Source organism: Orcinus orca, chromosome 5 (genome assembly GCF_937001465.1).
Source record: "Orcinus orca chromosome 5, mOrcOrc1.1, whole genome shotgun sequence".
In the NCBI taxonomy this organism is placed as follows: Eukaryota; Metazoa; Chordata; class Mammalia; order Artiodactyla; family Delphinidae; genus Orcinus; species Orcinus orca.
Genome location: NC_064563.1, coordinates 148515101 through 148536430, shown reverse-complemented (window position 1 = coordinate 148536430; position 21330 = coordinate 148515101). Strand labels below are relative to the sequence as shown.

General features: G+C 53.3%; 1 protein-coding gene across 13 annotated transcripts in view; it reads right to left on the bottom strand.

Moving 5' to 3' along the window:
- Positions 1-21330, bottom strand: part of PCBP3 (poly(rC) binding protein 3) — a 213262-nt gene that overhangs the window by 45643 nt on the left and 146289 nt on the right. For all 13 annotated transcript variants that reach the window (XM_033418500.2, XM_033418503.2, XM_012539072.3 and 10 more), the window contains one exon: positions 8316-8451. In XM_033418500.2, the coding sequence (XP_033274391.1) occupies positions 8316-8325 (10 nt within the window). In that variant the 5' untranslated portion in view covers positions 8326-8451. The remainder of the gene's footprint in view (positions 1-8315; positions 8452-21330) is intronic.

Here is a 21330-nt window from a genome sequence, read left to right as displayed (position 1 = left end):
GGCGGCTTCTCTTTCCTAAAATGACCCAGGGTCACCTTGGCCTCCAGATGAGAGCAGCCCAGGGGGCAGAACCGCCAGTGGCCCCCCCCACCGCCCCAGCCGACGCTCCTGATGTATTTAATCCCCTGGACTTCCATCCTCTGATGGCCCGTTAATCCCGCAAGCCCTGCGCGGTTCGCTCCCTGCAAGGCCTGGCGTGCTCTCTGAGCTGTGCTGGGGGAGCACAGGCAGGCGCGTGCACGGGAGGGGGCTCCCCGTTCCCACCTCCCAAACACAAAGGCGATGTGTAAAGCCAAGTACAGACACGGCGCAGGTAACCCGCACAGCACCCAAGCGGGCTCTAGCTCCCGACCTTGGCCGGGAAGAAGTGGGTCACACGAGCTTCGCGAGACAAGGGCTGGGGGCAGCAGGACCTGAGCTGAACAGGACAGAGGACTCGACCGAGCTGCCGGAGCCGACCCCGCCCCTCCCCCCGAGGGTCCCGACAGGGCGCAGCCTGCGAAGCCTGTGGGCACTGCCTCCGCATCCCGGCACCCCTCGCCCATTTCCTCAGCACCGGCGCCGGGTCCTTGCTGACTGGGGGCTGAGCTTGGGGGACGGGGACAGCGGTGATGCTCTGGGCCCGGGCGGTCAGCTTGCCGTGCTTCTGGAGGCCAGGCCAGGTGGCTGTCCCGGAGGCAGGCTGCGGACACAGTCGGGGGACAGGGCCCTGCCCCTTCCCTGCCTGCCCAGCCCAGTCTGAGGCAGGGACCTCTGGAGCCGAGGGTGTCACCAGCTGACACCAGCTGTCCAGCCACCCACGGGCCCCCAGATGCCGCTCGGGAGGCTCTGTGGCAATTTAAACCTCGAGGTGTGAGGGTGACAGGGTGGGCCGTGGGCGGACCCCTCTCAGCTGGGACACAGGATCCCGGGGGCTGGGAAACAACTGAACCCCACCCCTGGGGGGGGTCGCTGTTGTTGGGTCCTGTTCTGAGCATTTCCTAGGGACACACGTGACCTTTTGCATAAACATCACAGCACGTGTGTGCGTCTCAGCTTGACTTTAAAAGCAGTACGACTTAGAGGCTGTAAAACACGCACAGCTTAAATCACAGCTGGATTTCACACCCACACTTACCGGGAGGTGTGACCGCCAACTCAGGACAAGGAACGACCCGCATCACGGCTCAGCCCCAGCTGGACAGCTTGCTTAGCGCCCAGGGCGCACTTTGGGGGCAGCCCCCTCCCACCAAGGTCCCTGGGGGTGTCTGAGCTCTAAGCAAGGCAGGTCGGTGCTCTGTCGCTCCTGCCCCCCCCCCCCCCCCCACCGAGTGGGACTTCAGGGTGCAAACACGGTCACGTGAGACTGACTCTTCTGTCACCGGGCATCGGCCTCCCGTTTGGAGTGAGGCCCTCGGTGCCTCCTGGGCCCAGCGCCTGTGGGGTGCCCGTCCCCGGAAAAGGCCGTTTCCAAGTTGCCACACGTCCTGTCTGAGTCCTTCAGCTCATCATCTTGGCGCAGAGGCATCTGTGTTTGATGTGAGATCAAGTTCTGACTTGGTGTTCAGCTTTTTTTAATAGATAGCTGATGGACCCAACACCATTTACTGAATAGTCTTTCTGTTCTACCACTTTTGTTAAAGCAAACAAAACAGACCCACCTCCCTCCAGACCAGTCTCCTCCACCGACGTCCATCACCGGTTTCCTTACTCCTGCCCGGCGGTGTGTTTTTATACAGGTTTCTTTCCCTCTCCTTTCTTGCCTTCTTCTGGATTGTTCTTAACGATACCCCGCCCCCCCCCCCGGGGCGGGGGCTGCCCGCTTGGGGAGTGAGCCCAGCCTCAGCCCTGCCCCCACCGGTCCCTGAGTCCCCGGAGGCCCAGGGCCGTCCCTCCCGTCCTCCCACCGCCGGCCGCCGCCTGGGGCTCGGCCTGGGCAGGAGGGGTGGCCACGTCTCCTCTGGTTTCCGTGCTGCGGGCAAGACTGTTAGCAGTGGGGTCTCCGTGCGGGAAGGGCACACAGGGAACAGACCCCGTTTCCCTCAGGACAAGAGACTCCGCTGCCAGGTCACACGCGGGGAACAGGACACACATGGCTCGGCTGTGACCTTCCCCGTGCCCACCCAGCCGCGGGCACCAACACCGCCGACCGCCGTCTGCCCGTTGGCTCCTGCGCGGCGCCGCCCGCGGCTCTCACACTCACGGGCACCAGCGTCCCCAGGAAGGTTCTGTGGATCACAGAACCAGGCTCAGCCCAGAGCTCCTGACTCAGGCGGTCGGGTGGGGGTAGACAAGACTGCCTCTCCAGAAGGTTCTCAGCTGGTGGCAGGGGTTAGGATCCTCTCGGAGAAGCACTGACAGGCACCGTCCCCTAGAGCGGCACGGGCATGCCCCGGAGAAGGAGCCGGGCCCTTCCCAGGGGTCCGCCTGGAGCACCGGCTCCACCCCGACGGGCTGCCCATCCTCAGACCCCGATCTCTGAAGCCCCCCCTCGGCCAGAGACAAAACGGCTCTTCAAAGGCTCCAGCCCCGGGGGTGCGCGGGACCCCAAACCTTCCTGAGGCTGCTGGGCCCGGTGATGTGCCCTTCACAGCGGTGGCTTTCTGCGCCTCCTTCCGCAGAGCGGGGGCCTCGCAGAGACAGTGGGGCACCGGCGGGGTGGCCCGGGGTACGCGTGCAGAAGGCGGCCCAGCTCCTCCCGCAGTCCTTTTGGTCCCCAGACGAAGCCAGACCGAAAGCCAAGAATGTCCGTCAGAGACCGGCCCAGGCCAACGTGAAGCACAAGGTCGAGCTGCTGGCCGTCAGGAGCCTGCGAGGGGGGCCGGGGGGGCCGGGGACAGAGACTGGCCCTCTGCTTAGGGCACCTTCCTCTGAGATTGTGTTCTTTCTGGAAAAACAATCTTCTATTCCGCTGGTAAAAAAGGGCAAGTCAGTGCTCCTAACACTGGCCGGGGTGCAGGTTTACTTCCAGGTCTTGTTGCCCCCCAGAGCCAATTATGGGGCATACTTTACATGGACGCACATGAACCTGCTACCCACACGATGACCGAGCCATTGTCCCAGCCGTGAGGACGTACAGGTGGAACAGGAAAAGGAGACAATGTGAAAACTGCATTGAAATACTGGGCACTTTCCCAGGCACAAAGGAAGCGTTTAGAATCATAAATACAAGAAAGATCGAAAATTCCTGCCCTATCTTAAGGAAATAGTAGAAAAATTTCCCTTTCTTCAAGATTGCAAAATGGGCAAAGAGCCCTTTAGATATAGTTCACGAGACTCTTTCAAAGGCTGCAGTTGGAAGGAATTGGGTATCACCCTGAATGCCTAATATTTCTACAAGGGAAAATCTTATTTTGTTACCAAGGGTGCAACTGTTGTTTCTACGTCTCAAATGTGGGGGAATTAATCATCTACAGCGTCCACATTCACTTCTGTGGACTTGGCTATAGACCTATGTGTCCTGGAAAGCCAGCTAAGATACACATTTTAAATATTTTATTTCTGAAAAGCAAAACCCTTTTCTCCAGTAGAACACACTCAAATCAAATACCATACAACTTTGGTTTCTGGCAAACCACTCTGGAAACATTTTTTTCCCGGGACATCCTAACAAGAGCATATAGTTTGTCTAGATGCGCACCAGCGGCCAGCCCACGGCAGATATTGCAAACATTTTATATTCTACTCGTTACCTGCAAAATTTCTTCATCAGACACCCTGAACTAATGGAATACTTTGACTCACTTATAGGACAGGTAAAAAAAATTTTTTTTGTTATTTATAAGCTACAAAACTCACGTTACTTTTACAAACACTTTTAAACACTGGACCTTTCCCTGCTTCCTCACACAGGAATCGTGCTCGCTGGCCTCCCAGGGACAACAGAGGGTGTTACTTCTCATCTAGCATCGAGCTCCACACGCGGCAACACACACGCATCGACCTTACTCTAACGTGCGTTTCACGCCAGTGGATGCCAGCGGCTCACCTGGTCACCGCAGGGGTGGACATTCCCCAACGAAGGCGCCGGTCCCAAAGAGGGAGCAGAGCCCTGGGCCCCGGGGATGACCAGCCTCTCTGAGGGGAGGATCATACTCCCACACCTGCCCCAGGAGCACAAACGGCTGAAAAATGACCTGTTTGTTTTCTATGTAATAGCTCACTAACACTGGAGTGTCAGCAGTGACCCCGATCCTGAAAGAGGAGCCGTGTTGTCAGACCAGGGGAACGTCTGGAACTCTCGCTGAGGACCCCACGCTCCCGCTCCGTCAGCACTGGGCACATCCCAGCTGGATGGCCCTGCACACCCGCTGTCTGGGCTCCGCGTGGCCTCGGCCGGGCCCGCAGCCCCTTACCTCAGAACAAAGCCACTCTGTGCAGTCGGGCAGGGCCGGATGGATGTGGCTATCAGACAGATGGTCACTCTCCCCCTTTAGAGAAGATAAAAATGCTAAAGGAGAAAAATTAGAGTGTGGTTTTGTTCTAAACCAGAGGACGCTACAGATCCCATTGGCCTCAGGTTGGAGACCTCGTGACATGGGACCAGGCACATGTGACCTACTTTTCTCCCGGCTCCCCTCGTTCCGTTGGAGGGGTGCGCCTGGCGGATGCGCTGTCATTTTAATGACGCCTTCCCCCAACAGGGGCCACCGCACAGACCGCCGTGCCTGCGGGACATCGGCCACGACAGCTCAGGCCTGGAAAAGGAGGGGGGCAGAGACCTCGGGCCCATGTCAATCGAAACACAGCTCTGCAGAGCTGAGCCATTGCCGCCCCTGTCAGCTGTCTGCGCGCTAGGGGGCTGGGTCCTCACCAGGACAAGGCGTCTGAAAGGGCACCACCGGCAAACCCTCTCCTTCCCCCAGTTTTCTCTCCCTTGTGATCTAGGGCTTCTAGGTGCTGCCTTGGAAGCCAGCTGTGCGCAGGAGCTTAGACAGCACTGAGCGCTGCGCGTCCTGAGAGGAGTGAGCCCGACGGTGGGGCTCTGGTCTGGGCAGCGAGACGGAAGGACCGACCCAGACCCGTGAGAGGACGAGGAGGACGCAGCTGGCCCCCCGGTCAGAGCGGGCACTGCCTCCAAGCAGCAGGAGGTCGCCCTGTGACGGTGCTATCACCTCCACCTCTCGCCGTCTCACACGAAATCAGATGCAGACCAATGGAAAAAGCCAAACACCTACCAGGTAGTGGGGAAACTCTGGCGCAGAGAGGACTCGCTGTCCGGGAGGACGAGCCTGGCTTTGCTGGGGGTGGTGCCGAGCTCCCACTGGGAGAGCCCGCAGAGCGCGGGGCACCTTGTGACGCCAACCGGGGTGGCACCTGCCAGATCAGCCTGACTGTTCGTTACAGGAAAAAATGGAAAATGCATATAATGCAAAAGCCCTGTAACTTCATCCCCCAGAAAGACCACCAGTGAAAATGGGGTGTTTTGAGGTCGACCTCGCTAGACTTTTTTCCAGTAGGTGTGTGTCATTATACTTTTTAACAAAAATAGGCCCAAACCACCCAAGTTTGTCCTGTTTTTCTCACTTAACATTATATACAAAACATTTTTGTATGTCACTATATTTAAATCTACACAGTAGTGATCAAATTCCCCATGGTACCCCATTTTATGCATAAGATTTTATGCATTTAATTTTACGCATTTTCATGCGTAAGGATAGAGTCAACTGCAAGGACCGTATATTCTGGGTTTTTGAATTGTTATATTAAACAGTGTTTTAACAATACTCTTCGGGTGGACCTCTCTCTGTCCGTCTTTTACTGCCTCAGAGTATTTCTTTACAGAAGGTCAAAGGACACACGTGCTCGAGGCTCTGGATAGGGTGACAAACCGACCCAGCCAGCGGCAACCCTGCGAGGAGGGGCCCTTCCCTGCGCTCCCGCCCACACTGGGCAGCCTGTAATCGGTGCCCACTGGGCCCGGCGTCCTGGGGATGCCAGCATCAGTGGCTGGGCAGGGGAGGAGGATGCCAGGAGCCCTGCCATATGTCCTGCACCGTCAGCTCGTCCAGACCCCGCAACAGCTCTGTTAGGGACAGAAAAGGCAGCCCTGTCACTCGGGCTCGCTCACGGTCATAGGGCACAGGCCGCTGAGGGCCCCCTCGGCCACTGGGAGGGTGCTGGGAGGCCTGGGCACTGGCCTTTGGGTCTGGTGGGGGCAGGAGTGGTACAAGGAGAGTGAGCGGCCACGCGAGGCCGCCAGGGTGGGGGTGGTCACGGTGGGTGGACGAGCCGCCAAGGCCCCCCGCCTGATTCTGTGCGGGGGCAGGTGGCTGGGGGAGGAGCTGCGTCCCTCAAGAAGTGACAAGGGAAGGGACAGCGAGCAGAGGGGCACGAAGGACCAGAGTCACGGGCCGAAGAGAAGGAGCTGAGGGCACGGGGACCACACAGGAGGCCAGAAGGTGCAGCCTGGACGTCGGGGGGAACCGAGGATGGCGGCATCCAGGGTGTCTGGGGCTGACAAGCCCACAGCCAGGGGCAGGGACAAGGCCAGGGCAGGACAGGACCGCCTTGCCAGCTGTGCCTGCTGGCTGTTTCAGCGTGGGTGTCGGAAAGGGGGGACCCACACCGCTGAGCACTATGCCTCCTGCTTTGGGGGGTCGTGTTCACCGTGCTAAGCGGCCGCTCACTCGCTTGCCCACGGCTGGGGCTTCTCTGTCTCACTGGACTCCACCCATCACCCCTGCAGCCTGCCCAGTGCCCGACACAAGGTCAGGCGCTCAGGCCTTGGAGCACAGGGGCACCTGGCAAACGTGGCCGGGCAGAGGGCAGGCCCACAGGCAGGGCAGGGGCCCCCGGTGCGGGGCTGGGCGGCCGGGGCGAAAGGCAGAGAGCCTGGTGGGGTCCGTCGGCCCCTGCCTTTGCTGAGCTGCAGCCTGGCCTGGGGGTGGTCCGGGCCTGTCCTACACCTCCACGTGGTCCCGAAGAAGCCCAGTCAGACGGCTCTGGTTTACATAACCAGCCTCGCTCTTGCCAACAGCCCGGGACGTGCCAGCCGTGTGGAAGGAGCCATTCCTTCCAGCTCCTGTCCAAAACCAGAGCCGCCGCCAAGTGACCTGTCACCGACATTCACACAAACAGACACCTGGAGGCTGGAATGATTTTAGCCTCCCTCTGCACAAAGCAAAGGTCCAAACAACACAGCGCGCAGGCTTATGGAATTGGGTCAAGCAGCACAGGATTAAAACTGCTGAGCTGCAATTAAAAAAGCGAAGCAAAGCCAGCCAGACAACATTTGGATAGGGCAGAAGAGAAGCCGCCGTGGAGAAGAATGAAGAAAGATTTCATAAAGTCGGTGAGGGGGCCCTGCACCCCTTATTTAGTTTTGTGACTTTTTAAAGATGCACGTGTTTCTTTGACAGCCACCTGGGAGATAGGTTGACTCGGAACCTGTACAATGTGTATGTCGTGAACCCGGATTAGAAACTCCCACAGCTGAAAACAGTTTCTCAGTGGCCACCTCTGCAGCCCCGCATGAATAAGGCACTCTAGAATGCACTCTTCAGCCTTCGGCAATGCCCTTGTAACCTGAAATGCACGGGTGAATAAACTAGAACTGGCCTGGAGAGGACCAGGCGTGAGAGCTGAGCAAGGAAACTTGGAGGCCTCCATTTACAGTGAGACACCGAGGCCAGGCAAAGTCGATACTGCAGGCTCGGGACCCCTGAAGCCCCGGCAGAAGTCGGACCTCAGGGTGCTGGGTGGAGCACACAGCGGCACACAGGACACACAGGCTCCGGCACACGCCCCCCCCCCCCCCGCACACGTGCACACTGGCTCCTGCACCCACACCCACACGGCGGGACGGTCAGCAGGGCCAGGCCTCCTGCAGTGCTAGCACGGGGCGCTGCGTGTGGCTAGTGTCCCTCACAGACCCAATAAGCAAGCAGACCACAGAGCCAGCTCTTCAGATTCCACACCTAGTGGAATGAGGCCACGGAGGCCTGAAAACAGGGAACACATAGGGGAACACAGTTCAAAGGCATCCCACGTTCCTCAAAAACTCAAGGGAAAAAAGCCAGGGAGAAACATTTCTGCCTCAGCTTAAACCTGCTTCTTCAAATTCTAGACGTGCCTTTTCAAGAGCCGATCAGGAATGATGTTCCTGTCCGATCACATTATTGCATCGACTTCCTCTCTTAAAGTTTCCTTTTTCATGGCTCGTCTTCGCTCCCTGGCACTACTCCCGGCTGACACCATATCACGGACTAAAGAGGGTGAAATACAGCATGGTGCCACTTCAGACACATTCCATTGTTCCGTGGTGAGTCTGACTTTGCTACACATTCTTGGTAAACAGACAAGCAGACAAGGGCCGCTTCCCAGCCACTCACCTTCCCCCATAAGCAGGCTGGACGAGTCAGAGCAGGCCCATAGATAGCGTGTGTTCACACTCGTTGTGACCTACAGCATCACAACCAGAACCGGCGATTCACAGGAGGACCAACTTTGGTCGTGGAGCCCACCGACCTGAAACACAAAACACAGGGGGGCAAATGAGCTTATGGATTAGGACCTTGTCCGTCGGGACTGAGCTTCAACAGAACTGCTTTCTTGCGTTCAACAGAGCAGCGAGCATTTCTTAAGATTCAGGCGTGAGACGCGTGGGATGTGATGAAATGCCAGTGAGCGCTCATCCTGGGACCTGCCTTACGTGCCCCGCAGGGGCCTCCACTGCACAGGTGAGCAGTCCAGAAGTGCCTGGTAAAACTGCGTACACTTTTGAGAATGTAAGTGAAACAGTCAGCTTTCTGCTTGTAATATTTAGTATATTCGTATGTACACATACTGATTTTAAAAGTTATGAGACTATATATTAACTGAAACACACTGCTGGTTTTCTACGTTACAGCTGGTATAATCATTTCACTTGAACCCTCCCATGCCAGCATGCAATCTGTCCACCTAGTCTTTTCCAGAGCGCGTCATTTGCTCCTTGGTCTAAGCTTCTTGACTCTTCACTGTTTGAATTCACATTGTTGCCCAAACAGGAAACTTCATCCCCAGGCACAAGAACTCATGTTCATAACATACCCTCTTTGCTGTTTTTCAAGTCCAGGTGTAAGGACCTCTGCACATTATTGTCAGGGATGCCTTCAAAGGCTCTTTACAACAGCATCCAACATTTGGAATTGTGAGGGCAGAGCACCAAAAATAATGAGAAGCCCATGTTACATTTCTCTGTCTTTCTCCGTGTCAATCAGGTAACCATTTTAGGCAATAAACTACATCACTGAGTCTGTTTCAAGCTAAAATATCTTACCCATATCATACCTTGAGGTTCAAAGTGAAATAAATGAGAAAATACGAAATGTAAGGAAACGCCATGAAGGTGACACTGAGCAAAAGCCTCCCTCTTTCACAGGGGCAGACGGTGTCTCCACTGGTGCAGAAGAGCGTCAGCGTGTTACTGACTGGAGGATCGGAGAGGCCTGAAGGTCACGAGTGGGAACTCATCAGAAAGCAATGGAAGAACAAGGGATTGTCTTGGCTCCCTTTTGCCAATTAGAAAAGAACAGTCTTACAGATGTAGAGAACAAACGTATGGACACCAAGCAGGGAAAGTGGGGAATGGTGGTGGTGGTGTGATGAATTGGGAGATTGGGATTGACATATATACACTAATAAGAATAAAATAGATGACTAATGAGAACCTGCTGCATAAAAAAATAAATAAATAAAATTCAAAAAAAAAAAAGAAGTCTTGTACATACAGTGCCAGGAAAACTGATAGCACACACCAAAGAGTGCACTTGCATCCTTACCTTACACCACAGGCAAAAATTAACTTCAAATAGATCAAAGACCTAGACTTAAGAGCTAAAACTATAAACATCTTGAAGAAAACACTGGAAAAAAAAGTTTTCATGGCATTGGATTTGGCAATAATTTCATGGATATGACAACAAAAAGCACAGGCAGCGACAAAAAGTAGATGAACTGGACTTCATCAAAATTAAGGACTTTTGTGCATTAAACGGCACTAATAAGAATGTGAAAATACAACTGACATAATAGAAAATATCGGCAAATCAGATACCTAAGAAGGGATTAATATTCAGACTATATATAAAACTTCTACAACTCAACAATAAAAAACAATTAAGAAATATACAAAGGATTTGATATATATTTCTCTAAGGAAGATATAGAAATGACCAATAAGCACAGGAAAAGTAACTCAACATCATTCGGCATTAGAAAAATGCAAGTCAAAACCACAATGAGGGCTTCCCTGGTGGCACAGTGGTTGAGAGTCCGCCTGCCGATGCAGGGGACACGGGTTCGTGCCCCGGTCCGGGAAGATCCCACATGCCGCGGAGCGGCTGGGCCCGTGAGCCATGGCCGCTGAGCCTGCGCGTCCGGAGCCTGTGCTCCGCAACGGGAGAGGCCACAGCGGTGAGAGGCTCGCGTACCGCAAAAAAACAAGCAAACAAACAAACAAAAACCCACAATGAGCCACTTAGGATGGCAATAATAGTAATAATAATGAAAATGATAATAATAAGAAGAAGAAACAGAAAATAACAAATGTCAGCAAGGATATGGAAAAACTGGAATCTTTATACATTGCTGGTGGAAATATAAAATGATATAACCCCTTTGGAAAACAGGCTGGCAGTTCCTCCAGAGTTCCTATATGACCCAGCAACTCCACTCCTAGGCATATACCCAAGAGAATGAAAATATACGTCCACAGAAAAACCTGTACATGGATGTTCACAGCAGTGTTGTTCATAACTGTCAAAAAGTGGAAACAATCCAACGTCCATCAATTGATGATGGTGGATAAACAAAATGTGGTGCACCCTTATAACGGGATGTTTTTTGGCCACAAGGAAGGGGATGAAGTACTGACCCGCGCGGCAACGTGGATGGACCTTGAAGACATTATGAGAAGGGAAAGAAGCCAGATGCGGAAAGCCACATGTTGTGTGCTCCCATTGACAGCAAACGTCCAGAACGGGCAAGCCCACGGGGACAGAAAGTAGGCGCACGGTTCCTAGGGCTGAGGAGAGAGGGTAATGGCATGGGTGTGGGGTTTCTTTTGGGGTGATGAGAACGTTGTGTAATTAGATAGTGGCGGTGGTTGCACACCTTTGTGAATATGCTAAAAACGACTAAAATGTGCAATTTTAAAGTATGAATTGTATGGTATGTGAATTATACTCAATTAAAAAGAACAAAGGTAATAAACACTCAAAAGCTTCTTTTTAAAAAGGCAATGGAAGAGACTCGTATTAAACATCACAGAGTTAACATGTGTTTACTCCACCCTTACAGAAACTGCACTGCAATGATGCTCATAAAATAAAACAGCACAAACCCACAGCACTAAGAAGTCAGGAGGAGCGAGGAGAACCAGCGAGAGCTCTCAGCACAGCCCTGGGGTCTGGGAAGTGGTGAAATGGGGTAAATAGGGAGCGAAGCAGAGACATGGACACCGCAGCCTCTAAGGGAAGAAGCCACCCGGAAGCCGCCCGTTCGCCCCCTATTCCAGGAAGAGCTGGGCCTGCAGGCACCGAGTGGTTCCACAGGTCAGAGGCGCAGGGAAGTGGGTGGAAACAGCGGTAACAATTAGAATCGTCTGTGAGGGAGCATTAGGGCCTCAAGGGCCATGGCACCCTTGTCACCAATCAAGTACTCCTGTTCCCAGGGACACCCAGAGGTCTCCTCTTGGGAAAGGGTGACTCTTCAGGACAGAAATGCCGGCATCAACCCAGGAGTGTTACGGGGACGAGAACTGAAAGAACACTGAGATCTCATGCTCCTCCCTGAGGCTCTCGGCGTCCCAGCAGACAGGGTTACCCTCACAGTAAGTCTCACAAAGTAGAAAGAGCATGACAGCAGTTTCTGATGACAGCACAAGAAAACCAGAAGTTAATGAACTAAAAGACATTCGATTTGAAATTTATATCACCCTAGAAACCTCTGAAGGGAACTCGTTTACTAAACATATAGCCTGACCTGGCACTAGGTTTGGTTAGAAGCACCACGAGACCAGCAACACGGAGAGCGATGTGACAGACTCGCTTGCGCAATGACCCACTTCTCCCAACTTCAGCCACGGCTTCAGGCAGCGGGACACCCAGCTCCCTGCGGAGCAAGAGGTGGTGAGTGACGGGGACAGTCTCGGAGGGAAGGCTCTGCCGTTCTCTTTTCAAAACTCAACTGGTGCTGGAAAGGGGGGTGACAGAGGAGATAAAGTGAGGTTCACGACTCCCCTCTTCACCTCTGCGGCCGCCCCTCGCTGTGCGACCCACTTAGTGACGACAGTTGCAGTGGTGTTCAGTGGCTCGCTGAACAGCCCGCCACAACGAATCAGTTTCAAAGGACCAGAGCCCGAGGACGGCGCATCCCCTCCCAGGCACAGTCCAGACAAAAGCAGCCCATCGAGCCGCAAACGACACACATGCGCACACAGGCAGACACACGCATGTGCACGCGGGCGTGAGAGGCTCCCACTGCCATCCGCACCCTCACGTGGGGCCTGGCTTCACCGGAAGGTCTGAGACATCGGACGACCGGGAGCAGGGCTGTCCTGCTCTCCACTGGGCATCCTCTGTGAGCCCTCCTGCCGGGAAGCTGGGTGGCAGGAGAGGGTGGGGGCAGGCGGGCAGGGTGCTTTAGGCCACTTGAAGAGGGGGCAGGTGGAACCTGCGGGAAACAGGGATGTGAGAGGCTTTTGATAAATCACGGTATTTTAACACCGGCAATCTGGCTGCTGGTGTGGAAACCAGGCTGAAGGTGAAAAGTGGCAGGAGAGGAAGCCGGGAGAGAATTCAGGAGATTACCCACTAATCCAGCCAAGAGACGATGGTGAGGAAGTGCCTCGATGCCCCAGAGCCCGCGAGGGGTTAATCTGAGGAGCGACCCCAGGGCCAAACCAGCAAACCGCCCATCTGGGGACGCCATGGCACCCCCGCCACAGCTCACACAAGGACAGTGGACACGGAGGGAGTTGTGGAATACCATGTGTGTGTGTAAAGCTGCACCTGACATTTAGAGGATGTACACTCTCCTAAAACTCTCAGAGGATAAAACCAAATTGACAATGTTCTAACTCATCATGCAAATTTCAACCAATTTTGAAGACATGGAATCAACAGACCATGCCTTCCACCCGGTGGGCAATTAAATTAGAAATCATTAGCAAAAAGATAACTCTATAACTCTCCTGGACGTAACACTTTTTAAATGATTCTAAATAAGAAGTGGATGGGGATGACAAAATGAAATTAGAAAATCATGAGACCTCAACAATAATAAAAGTGCTGCATGCCAAAACTGGTAGCATTCAGCTACAATAGAACTTACAGGAAAACTTAGAGCTTTTAAAAGCCTATACTAGGAATAAAGTCAGAAAACTAGTGAATAGAAAATCCAATTTTAGAAGTTAGAAAAATAACAGAAAGTATCCACAGAAAATGGAAAGAAGGTAATTATAATAAAGAATAGATCAGAAGTTACAAAAAAAGAACCAATTGTGAAAATGAACAAATACACAATCTGGTTCTTCAAAAAAGGCCCCAAAATATACAACCCTCTGATGACACTGATCAAGAAAATTAATCCAGAGACACAGATGACTGCAGTGACTACAAGGAGCACCAGGCCTTCTGGTTCTGGACAGAATGAAGCAGACGCATTCTTCCCTACATTCCTGCTGAGCACAACTAAACCCTGTGTTAAACATGAAACAAGCCTAAGAAAAATGGGAAAGGTGGAGAGAAGGTGCCTGGATGGGTCCTGAGGCGTGAAGGCTGACACAACAGTGAGTTCACCTTTGTGTTTTGTTTTGATTCCCTCCTGTTTATTCCAGGCTTGTCACTGGAAAAGGGTGCGACCGAAAAATGCCAAAGAACACTGGAAAAAAGTCTCAAGAAAAGCCACCCCACACCCCCCTGGAGAACATTGCCCTCCAGGCGAAGCTGACAGGGGACGCGGGCACACACACACGTGCCCACATCAGAGGGGCTCCCACCCCGCAGGAACGAGGAGCTCCTCCCTCTGCTCAAGGTATCGGGGAGGCCAAGGGGTGCCTGGGCCTCCACCCCAGCCCATTGTGAACAGGTTCCCCTACCCATGTCAGTAGAGGCCTGCTAAGACAGGTGATTTTTATAAGATCCAGAATATCATAACATTGCAACCAAAATTTCCAGGATACAAACAAAAATCGCTTGCCATACCAAAAATGAGACTAGGAGAATCTCAACACGAAAGAGAAAAGAAAATCAATAAATGCTAACACTGAGATGGCAGAGATACTAGAATTCTCTGACAAGGCTTTTAAAGCTGCCATCACAAAAATGCTGCAGTGAGCATGTACGAACATGCTTAAAGCAAGTCTCCAAAAACCTCAGCAAAGAAATGGGAGAACTGAACAACCAGCAAATTACCGAAATCCAATCAAAATGAAAGAGACGACCTCAATATGCCTACAGCCGTTAAAGACATGAAAACCTGTCATAAAAACTCCAGAAAAAAGAAACCTCCAGGCCCAGATGGTTTCACTGGAGGATTTTACCAAACATTTAAAAGAAAATGAACATAAGCCTTAGACACTCATAGAAAATAGAATACTTCCCAACTCATTTTGTGAGGCTACTGCGACCCTGATACCAAAACCGGAGATAAGACAGTACAGAAAAAAAAAATATAGACCAGTCTCGCTCATGAACATCCACAAAAATAGACTAAATATATTTTTTAAATTAGCAAATGAGGGACTTCCCTGGTGGTGCAGTGGTTAAGAATCCGCCTGCCAATGCAGGGCACACGGGTTCGAGCCCTTATCTGGGGGGATCCCACATGCCGCAGAGCAACTAAGCCCGTGCACCACAACTACTGAGCCTGCGCTCTAGAGCCCATGAGGCACAACTACTGAAGCCCGCACGCCTAGAGCCCATGCTCGCAACAAGAGAAGACACCGCAATGAGAAGCCCGCGCACCATAACGAAGAGTAGCTCCCGCTCGCTGCAACTAGAGAAAGCCCGCGCGCAGCCACAAAGACCCAACGAAGCCAGAAATAAATTAAATAATTAATAAATTTAAAAAAAAAAACCTTAAAAAAAATTAGCAAATGAATCCAGCAATGTGTAAAAGAGTTACGTACCATGGCCAAGTAGGATTTATCCAGATATGTAAGGCTGGCTCCATGTTAAAAAAATCAATCAGTATAATCTACCATATCAACAAGCGAAAGCATAAAAGCCATATGACTATGTAAACTGATGCATTAAAACGCATTTGACAAAATTCAACACCTAATTCATGATAAAAAAAATACCAGCAAGTTAAGAATAGAGGGAAATTATGTCAACTTGATAAATAGCATCTATAAGAAACCCACAGCTATCATCATACATATGGTGATAGAATGAATGCTGCCCACTAAGACTGGGAACAAGCATGGCTGTCCACTTTCACCACTCTTATCCAACATGTTACTTGGAGTTCCAGCCATTGCAATAGGCAAGAAAAAAATCAGAGGCATTTAGGCTGAAAAAAGAAGAAGTAAAGCTATCGTCTCTATTTGCAGATGATATGATTTTCTACCTAGAAAATCTTGAGGAATCTATAAACAAAACAAAACTCCTAGAAATAATAAGTGAGTTCAGAATGGTGCGGGAGATGAGTCATACACAAAAAGTAACTGCATTTCTGTACACTAACGGTGAACATATATCAACCAAAATTTAAAACAACGATTTAAAATCACTCAAAAATACAATGAAACACTTAGGTACACACTTAATGAAACTTATGCAGGCCCTGTCTGCTGAAAAATGCAAAATGCTGATGAAATAAATCAAAGAAACGTAAGTAAGTGGAGAGCCAACGCTATAGCCACGGATTGGAAGACTCAACGTAGTAAAGACATCAGCTCTCTCCAAATCGGTCTGCGGGCTCAACGCAATTCCTGCAAAAGTCCCGGCAAGGTTTTGTAGACACAGACAAGCTTATTCTAAAATTTATATGGAAAGAGAAGAATAAAGCAGGAAAAATCCCTCGATTTGATAATAAGGCTTACTTTGTAGCTACGGTATTCAAGAGAGTGTGGTGTTGGCATCGGGGGGTACACACATCAGAGGACGAGAAGAGAGAACCCAGGAGCAGACCCAGCACAGAGGCCTGGCTCCTCTCCGACAGTGGGGAAAGGAGTCCCACTGAGAAAGGTGGTCTCCCAACAAAAGGTGCTGGGACAGGGGACCCTCGCCCTAAGCCTCACACCTCACACAAATACTAACAGACACAGAGGTAAAGCAAGAAACTACAAAACTTTTAGGAAAAAAACAGGAGAAGAATCTTCAGGACCTAGGGGCTAGGGAAAGAGTTCTTAGACTTGACACAGAAAACATGAACCACGAAAGGAAAAAGTGATAAACGGGACTTAATCAAAATTACCAACTTTTGCTCTGCCAAAGACCCTGTTAAGAGAATGAAAAGCCCAGCCGATTCCCCCCACACCCGGGGCGCCCTTCGCCCACATCCCCATGTCACAAGCTCGGCCACCACTCCTGGCCTCCAGAGCCCGCTCCCCTGGCCCCAGCAGCCTTGCAGCCCTCACCAGCAACTGGCTTCCAGAAGGTGCTTCTCTCCACTTGTGCACCCCCTCGCTGCAGGCCTGGAGTGGAGGCACAACACAGATTCGGGATGAGTGAGAATATAAAGAGATGCGGAACCCTGACGCACAGCGGACCCCGCGAGAGCAGGGGAGGCCAGCACGGTGCCTCGGGCAGGACACGGGTCAGAGCCTCTCACCACGGCCCAGCCCGACGTGCCCGGGACCCCCGGAGCGCCCTGACTCACCACTCCCTCGGGGGTGGGGCAGAGCGTGGAAGGGGCTAGGCCATGTCTCCCGACACCTGGAGGGGAACCAGAGTCCACCAGGGACTAAAGAGGGGCACCAGGCGGCCCGCAGACCAGCCGCGCTCACCCGGCGTGGGGACGAAGCCCGGCCGACGCCTGCGCCCTGCAGGGTCGGCAACAAACCCACGCAGGTGGCCCTCCAGCCGAGGCCTGAGAGCCGCCGCCCGGAGGAGGCGGGCGGGCCCCAAACCAACAGGAAAGACGGGGCGGCAGGGCTTCTCTCTGGGCTCACGGCTCTGGCCTCAGGTCAGAGGGCCTGCCGTGCACTCGGGGACAAACTCGGCGTCGCCCCGGGGCAGAGATGCTCCCAGTCCCACCGGGCACGCTTGGCCAAGTACTTGCTCTGCCAGCCAGATGTGAGCAGGGTGACACGTGCCACTCCTCTGCCCTGGTGACAAGCATCCTGAAGATGCTAGAGTGACTTCAGCTGACGCGTGGCTTGTGCAGGCCACAGAGACCTGGGACTCATGGTGACTGCAGGGCAGCTGGGCCACGCTGGCCATTACAGAACCTGCTGCTGGGGCCGGGCGGGGCCGCAGGGCGGTGCACCAGGCAGACGCTGCAGAGGCTGCGGTGGTACCGAGCACAAGTGCCGCCTGTATGGAGGAAGCAGACAATTTCCCCGAAGAGATTACATCTTCAGGCGAGAGCCCGAGGGAGGAGCACATCTTTATTCCAACACCGAGCTCAGGAAGGTCCACGGAGAAGAATCCAGGGAGAGTGGGGAGCGGCTGGGGCCGGGGGTGCAGCTGTTCTGCCCCCAGAGCGACCCTCAAGCTTCCCGTCTCTAAACCTCTTTCCTCCCTTATACTCACTGGGGACACCACGGTGCTTTTCTCCTTCTGGGGGGTGTGTATCACCATTCACCTTACTAGACGTTGAAACTGAGCAACCTTAAATATTTTATCTATTAATTCATTTAAAAACAACGATAAGAAACCTGACACAGGTTAACAAAAGTAAATCTTCATGAATAACTAAATTTTCCCAAACAAAAAAATTAGTGTGAAGTGTGGCCTTGTTTCCTATTTTTGTAAGTCTCTTTAGGGTCTGCTTCGTAGAAGAAGCCAGATTCTCATATCTGCTCCTGTGTTTACTCTGTTGTGATTGCTTGTTTTGGTTGAAGTCCGTGAAGACAACGGGCCTCAGCGAGACGGGCAGCTGGGAAAGGCCTGCTCAGATACCCGGGAACACAGTCTTCCTCGTCACTATGCCTAAACTCAGCGATGGTAATTTCTTAAAGGTTAGCTGCAACTGCAATCTGAAGCTACATGAAAAGCCACAAGGAGCTTTCTGAACACTGTCACACTGTAACAGCCTTGGGCTGCCCTAAACTTTGATAGTCTTTTACCCAAGCATGACTGGTCACACAGAAACTGGTTCACGGAGTCTCGCAGATCTTCTAAATGTGGACAGATTTTATCACTCAATACCAACAGCAATCACACTTGTTAATATCACCACTAAGCACCACAGAAAAGTCTGAAGGTCTGAGGGAGCAGTGGACAGTGGCAGATAAAAATTTTGGACAATTCTAACTTTGCTGAGCCCTCAAAGGTCATAGCTGGCAGCAAAACACTCAGATGTAACCCCAATCATTTCTGAGAAAGTGCCTGTCCAATACCCAAGTCCAGACACCTATCCACCAGGCGTCCCCCAAAGTGGCCGTGCTTCCTGCATGGCATGGTGCACAGGCGGGGCAAGGACGGTGCTCGAGGCTCGGGATCTATTGGATACAAGGAGTAAGCACGCTGCCCCGAGAGGACGTGGTTGGGTGAGTCTGGCTGAGAACGCAGGGGCCCCTAGCAGAGCCTCCAGGGGCTCAGGCCCCAGCAGTAGCCCCGCCCCAGCTCAAGCGGCACTCAGTGAGAGGGGAAAGGCGCAACCAGCACTATGGAAATAGTCATTTTTGACCCTGCAGGTCCCTTGCAAGGGTCTCGGGGACCCCTAGGGCTCCACGGGTCATGCTCTGAGGACCACAGCAGTAGAGGGTAAGACTGAGAATGTCTTTGGGAGACAAACACTTGTCAAAATTCAACTTAATGACAAGAATCTGATTAAGGAGGCGGCCAGCACACCCTCAGTCGGCTCGGGAGGCGGCAGGCCTGAGGTCCGGTGCCGCAGGGCCGGTCCCTCCTGCGGTCTCTCTCCTTGGTGTGCAGACAGCGTCTTCTCCCTGGGTCCTCTGTGGTCTTTCCTCTTGGGGGCTCACTCCTGGTGTCCCTTCCTCTCCTTATCAGGACACAGCCCTATCGGGTTACGACCCCACACTTATGACCTCACTGAACCTCCTTAAAGGCCCCGCGTCCAAATACAGTCGTGGTGGGGGATAGGGATTCAACCTATGAATTTTGGGGGGACACAACCCAGCCCACAGCCTCCTCCATCCAAACTGCTGAGTGACATTTCCAGCTGGGAAGGGGGGAGGCCTGAGGCTGGAGCCCTCTATGGACGGCTGCAGCCTTCTAGACCCCAGGCTGCAGCAGGTCCGTCTGGAGAGAGGGGTGCTCAGGAGGAACCAGGGGTGCAGCTGCCGGCACTCCACCAAGTGAAGTTCTGGGGGCACTGTCTTGGCCAAGGAGCCACGGGAGGGGCAGGCTCAGGCCAGGACACCCACCCAGCCCAGGAGCGCAGGGACCTCTGAACAGGGCCTGCACACTACAGAAACCCAGCCCAGACAACCGTCTGGTTTCGTAAAGAAAGTCCTACCGACGCACAGCCATGCCCATGAGTGTGCGTACCGTCTGGGGCTGCTTTCTCGCTGCGATGGAGCAGCTGGGCGATGGACACAGACCTCGCGGAGCCCACAGTGCCCAGGTGCTTACCGTCTGGTCTGATACAGAAATCCAGACCCCGCTCTAGAGGACAGAGGTGTGGGGAGGCGCAGAGAGAACGCAGGACAGCGGGCCGGGAGGGACCCTAGGGTCGGAACTGGGGCCTGGCGAGGAGGTCACCCCTCGGGCTCTCCCATCTGTTGGGTGCAGGGCGACAGGTGCCTCCCGCTTCTGCTCCGTCGAAAGGCACCTGTCCAAGTTGCTGCAAGCCGCACCCACCCGTGGATGTCGGGGCAGGTGAACAGTCAGCAGTCCCCCTGCCCTTAGGTGTCCAGAGGAAGAGGGGGCAGAGCGGAGCTGGCCAAGAAACGGGTGCGAGGGCCTGGCCATGATGCCTGTGCCTGCGCTGCTGGAGGGTGGGCTCCGGCCGTCTCTCCTGGGCAGGGGGCAGGTGGGGAGCAGACGTCGGTGTGTTATTTATTCCGCCCAGCGCTGAGGTCAGGCCTGGCCACATAGTGCTCCCCTGGGAAGAAGCTGCACAGCCAGAGCAGAGTTCTCCGCGTTCTCTCCTCCCCCTGCCACCATTCTGGGAATGTTCCAGAGAGAATTTGCCCCATTAGCCTGGGAAGGGGGTGAAGTCAACACAGAAAGAGCCACAGCCGACCCAAGAGAATGAAAAATAAACTGTATTTATACGATTTGAGGATCATTTGTTTCTGCAGCTCAACCTGGGCCCTAAGTGGCCCCCACCGGGGTTGGGAAAGTGCATCTGCTCCGTCTCCCCAGGAGCAGAGGTCTGCTGACAGGCTTTCTGTCCCTGCGGCCGGCCTGTGCTCCCAGTCACGTAACGAAGGCTGCTTTCATGGCCGTCCACACTGCTGTGTGAACCCGTCCCTGTGCGTGTCTCTCTCAATAGCCAAGTTCACCCACTCAGGGTTACGGCTATGACTGACGCTCCCTGGACTTGTCTCGTCCTCGCTGTTTTTTCTTTTCCTACCTTCAGTTACACATTTTCTGTTAAAAGGTCCTGCGCTGTTTTCTCGAGGCACCTGACACACACACACAGGGTCACCTGTGTTCCTGCAGAAGTGACAGACGGAGCAGAAAAGAAGGTGGATGGGAGATGACGAAGCAGGAAAGCAGCCTGGGGGCCGGGCCCTGGATTCTTCACAGGAACTGTCCTTGCTGCAGATGCCCCCCTCAGGGATCTCCCCTCCCGCCACATGGATTCTTCACAGGAACTGTCCTCGCTGCGGATGCCCCCTCAGGGATCTCCCCTCCCGCCACATGCCTTGAAGACAAAGCAGCACAGAGGGCGACGGCGCTCCGTTGTGGAGGCAGAGTTTCCCGCACGACCCCAGGCCCACTCGGCACGCGCTGCTGGGAATCAGCAAACCTGATTTGAGAAATCTCATTACGGGGCGTGTGGCCATGACGTCAGGGTGACCCTCCGCTTCCATGATCGAGTTTAGAAGTGGATGTGCCTCTGAAAGCTGTTCTTTCTGATACGATTTGGCTTAGTGCCCTATGGCCCTCCGAGAGGATGGAAAGATCGCACAAGAATAAGGGAACAAGAGATCCAGAACATTCAGCAAGACTCTGAATGTTTCAAGCTCCCTGATGCTCTGTAGACTAATTTGCAGTTCAGTGCAGTGATCCTTGGAACTGTCTAAAATATTCTAGACAAATAACGAGGGGGATG